The sequence below is a fragment of the Montipora capricornis genome, chromosome 9, assembly GCF_036669925.1.
Source record: "Montipora capricornis isolate CH-2021 chromosome 9, ASM3666992v2, whole genome shotgun sequence".
Taxonomy (NCBI): Eukaryota; Metazoa; Cnidaria; class Anthozoa; order Scleractinia; family Acroporidae; genus Montipora; species Montipora capricornis.
In genome coordinates, this window is record NC_090891.1 from 5,002,636 (window position 1) to 5,007,532 (window position 4,897).

At 39.8% G+C, this 4,897-nt stretch overlaps 1 protein-coding gene across 1 annotated transcript in view; it reads left to right on the forward strand.

Annotated features, from left to right (window-relative positions):
• Positions 1-4,615, forward strand: part of LOC138015588 (nucleoside diphosphate-linked moiety X motif 17-like) — a 16,241-nt gene extending 11,626 nt beyond the window's left edge. The window contains exons 5-7 of the mRNA XM_068862669.1: positions 1,223-1,315; positions 2,610-2,833; positions 4,133-4,615. Of these exons, the coding sequence (XP_068718770.1) occupies positions 1,223-1,315; positions 2,610-2,833; positions 4,133-4,403 (588 nt within the window). The 3' untranslated portion in view covers positions 4,404-4,615. The remainder of the gene's footprint in view (positions 1-1,222; positions 1,316-2,609; positions 2,834-4,132) is intronic.
• The last annotated feature ends 282 nt before the right edge of the window (positions 4,616-4,897 follow it).

Below are 4,897 nucleotides of genomic sequence, written 5' to 3' on the forward strand. Positions count from 1 at the left end.
GCACACAGCAATTACTAGCCAGGCAGACAATAATTCCAAGCAGCTGCCAAGAAAATACTCTACTTTATTGTAGTCTTATCCATGTTATTAGCATTTTAATTTCATACTAGCATTCCTTTTGTATTTGTTGTATTTATTTATATTCATTCGTTATTTTCTCACCTTTCTGTACATATATATTTTTACCTTCGCTTTTTACACCTCACTTTTTAAAGATTGCAGACTGGCAATCGAAAGCTCAGTGTTTTTAAATTTTTAACCAGAGAACGTCTTTTTAACTTTTCATATATATAATTAAATAAAATTATCTAACAAGAACATGCATTTGTTATATTTACTCTTCTGCATTTTGGACAAATAATCTTGTACGAGCGAAAATTATCCCCACTAAAAACGTAATACAAACGCCAAAAGAAAAAGGATTTGAGCTTGCGCTTAAAAGAGTCCAGGGAAGTAGCTAACTTAATGCCATCAGGAATACTGTTCCACAAAATAGTAATTCTATTGAAGAAAAAATCCCGAAAATGTGAGGTGCGAGTTCTATTTGTCTTAAGATAAATTTCAGAGATTGCTCGGCGAGTGCGCCCTCTTAGAAAGAAAAAATTCACTTGTTAGGCAGCGAAGAAAATGTTACATAATCAAGCAAGATCCGGGAAAACCCAAAGGCGGACGGTTCCAAAGCCTTTTATTTTCACTAATCCTACAGCCAGTAAAAATAAACAAGCCGGGAGCTCCGCTTTTATAATATAGGTTTGGCTAAATCTATATATTATATCGAAAGTGAGCTATTAGGGCGCTTGGTTGGTATTCCAGTGCTTCGGGTTCCGTACCGCTCTGCCCAAAAAGTAGCGAGTTTTGGCAAAGATGGCGGCTACGGCAACAGCAATGACAAGGCCACAAAGCAAGAATATGATTGGAATGCGAGAAATCTATGACGGGTACTTAATACCCTGGCCAAATTTTGTATAGATCTGATTACCCTAGCTATTTCTAAGAGCAGAATATGTTTATTTGTGTGAAAAAAAGAGAAACTATTTCGAGCCTCCTTAAACGTTAGCCTTTTTACCCATTTGGCCGTTAAGAGTTTTTTTAATGTTCTATTTTTTTTGTTACCGAAAACAGCACAACCATCAAAACTACAATCCACCTTATATTTATACACCGTAACTAATAAAACGAAGATCTGAATGATCAAAACAAACCAAATCTGTTTGGGTTTCAGCTTAATCAAGCTTTTCTTAGAGAGTTGTCAGAAGAAACTGGACTGAGCTTTTCTGAGGAGAATCTTAGGATTTCAACACTTGGTCTTTGGGAGGTAATTGGCAATAATCATATCAAATACATAATTGGCAAATATTGGAAGAATAAGATTTGGGACCTTCATATCTAAGACGGTGAGGGGACTACCCTGCTTTCCTTTCCCTCCGAGCTCTAGCGAGAAGCTAGAAAGGAAACCTTTGCACGACTCTCCTCGATGTTCTTTGACGCATACTCGACATGATGTCAATGCAACGCCAACTCCACTCTTCAGTTCTGGATCCTAAAATCCTTAATATTGAATGCTGGTCGATACTAGTCGGGGTCATCTGAGGAAAGAATGCTGCCTTGTTTAGTTGCAATCACATATGCGTGGTCAATCGTTAAGGCTTCTCGTAATTTTCTCGGACAAAGACGATGAACCGTTGACCTTGGCTCATCTTCAGTGGACACTTGTAAATAATTTGTGAGGGACTTTAAGCTCTTTTCTATAACATCCTGGTAACACAGCGATATAAGGTTAAATTGTAGGAGGCTGAGATATGCATATACATGTATATTAAGTTTTCGCCAGGAGAAGACGAAATGCTTGAAAAAATTTTGTTGCTGTGAAAGAAATCGCGAATATGCTCCATTTTCGACAATTTAGATCCTAGCAGCATAGCAGAGCAATTGAAACCTGAGCCTGCAGTTTAATGGCCCTGGGCTCCCACGAGCCTCCTGTAGTACTATATTATTCCTGCCGACATTGTTGCACGTTTAATAAGGTATGGGGAGTGACACTCCGACGTAGACAAGAAACGACACGGAGTGTCGCTTAAGCTTGCCGATGCCGTCACCGAACACAGATCCCTTGGGAGGGATGGGTGGACCGCGAGCTGTTTGACTCTTGAAACTGACAAAGTGACACTTAGTGAAGGGAGCAGTTAATATACCAGGACTAAGCCAATGAGAGGGTGAACTGGGGAATTAAATTCCATTGTCACGGGGTTTAAGCCTTGCAAGCATAATAAAGGATATTCAATTGACTTTGAATAGCTCAGTGGTAGAGTATCTGAACTAGTAATCGGAAGGTCATAATTTAGACTCCTATAAAGGAGAACTCAGATTTGTTCCGAGTATCCCCGAGTCATCTTCGATAAAGTTTTGATAATTCCTTTTTTTTTTTAATTTCTCACCACCGTGGAATTATGTTAAGTCAACTATCAAAAATGCTACTTTATGTAAGCTCTCGGCCTGAAGTCATGAGCCGTGCCCTAGCGCATTGACCCTGAAAAACCCCCATGGGAAGCGGTCAATTAATTATATGAATAATTGTTACTTAGATATTTTTAAAAAAATCTCATTTTCAGTCTTTATTTCCACCCGCACTATCCATGGGGCTGCCTTCGAGGCACCATATTGTAGTGTACTTTTTAGCCGAAGCCAAAGAGGACCATGACACTTTACAGAGCAGAATGAAGCTAAATCAAGATGAAGTGGATGCAGCAACGTGGCTTGATGAGAAAGTAGCCGCTGATGTGGCTCGTAGCGATGACTTCGGACAATTAATAAAAGTGCCACAGAGATACTTTTGGTGAGCTTACAATGCTAGGCACAATGCAGAGATTCTTCAGTTTCACTACGCTCAACTTATAAATTTATTTTGAATTTCTCAGGAGTTGCGGGCTTTTTGTTTCTTTATCTGTTTTGTTGCAACGTTCACAGACAGTGAAAATCGTGGTTCAGCTCATGAGGCACACCCACAGCTCGGGAAAATGTTTTGATCAGTGTTATCATTGCAAACTGCGTTCCAAGTTTTCCAACTGAAAGTCGTATTTCCTGATCATTTTTAACGATCCCGATGAAGTTTTACAATCTTACTTCCATTTTACTCTACTTCGTTTTCAAAAGCTATAATCAGCTTAATTTGGCGTACAATTCACCAATTGCGTTATTAAAAACGCAAAAACAATCGCAGGACCAGAATTCAACTTTCGCATGCATTTACACACAGCAAATGTCAAAAATATGACATGTAAATGTAAATTTCGTTTCTTGAATATTGGCGTGCTTCAAGTTTTCCCGTTCATAGCTGATGCCAACAGCTTGACTTCGCAAATCAAAATACATTTTAAAGTTTCCCTTAGTAATTCAAACTTCCGCCTTCTTGCCGTGCGATCGCTCGGTCCGCACAGCCAACAAATTGACTGTCTAAAGAAATGCAGCACAAGTTCTGAGTTTGCTTGTTTTTCGGTGATATATCATGATGTCAAGCATTTCCATCGATCGTTCGCTCGTTACAGTTATAACGTTTGATTTTTACGTGATTAAATGGGGGAAACCGGATCAACGAAATTCCACTTAGCTTGGTTTGAAATGAGAGCTAAGGATTTGTTGACGGATTACGGCAGCAATCCGAAGATAGAACCTTATTCCAAGAACACTCAAGCAAAGGTTGAATTTCTCAAACAGAAATACCGACTCTGTGATTGTAACTTTCATTGTCAAATTCATGTACATTGCTAAGTGGAAAATACACGCAATCTGCGTGTAATGGACATAACAATTTTACTCGTGACAAATTACACGCAGCCTGCGTGTAATTTCAGGTGCGTGTAATAGTTCGTGTAAATTTTACGCGCGCGTAACGCGCGCGTAACTTGGGCGTAAATCCGCCATCTTGCACGTATTTTACGCGCGTGTAGGTGCTGCTATTCCTGTGGCCAGTACTGTACGCCAAAAGAAAAAAAAAACGTTTCTCGTCTGTTTGGTGTCGTTCGCTGCTCTGACCAGGTTTTCATCGAATAAGAGTTTAGCTTGTCTTGGGGACTTCTCGAGGGATTGTATGGTAAGGTCCCTCTCAACTACTCGTATTTTGTTTACGCTTTTACAGTGCGACTATCATTGAAAATTCCGGAATGATCCAGCGAAGCCTTCCTTTGTCCAACTTGATGTCATCCCTACCACTGACTGGAGAAAATGGGCAGGAACTAAACAAAGAGCGACTCTCCACAGGAACCAAGTTTGCGATCCGACAATGGCTTAAATTCCTGTACTCTCCCCCTGCAGGGAGCATGAAGAGAGGGGATTCTTTTGAGACAGTGTTTCAAATGATTACCAAATCGGGTCACCAACCCAAGAAAAGCCCCTTTTGGGGTCATTGATACTGGTTCAGTTGCTTCTGCTTCCTCGACGGAAGATCGAATTGGCAACTGGATCAGCGAAGACAGTAACATTGAAATAGAGTTGTTTTCAACAAACTCTCTTTGGCCTGCGAGAAGAGCAAGCATTGTGAGGAGACAAACTTTGTCAGAGAGTGTAAACAGCGAGAAGACTCTTTTTCTTTTAATGGAATGAAAATTGACAAAACGCTGGACTGGTTATTGTGTTTGCTTCTAGGTTTAATCTGGGTGCATAAGTTGGGGTTAGGGATGGAGTAGTTATTACAAATGTGGCATTCTAAGCCATTTCCTATTTAAAAGCGCTAAGTTAAGCAATGCGTACAAAAGCTTTGCCAATTTGCCACAGGGTCTAAAAGTAAAAAAAAATGTGTAATCTTCAGACATAGCGACCTTAATCCGTGTGAGTTCATGATCATGTTTGTAAAAGGCAACCAAAGAGTATCATAGAATGGAAACAAGACAAAAATAGGATTTTC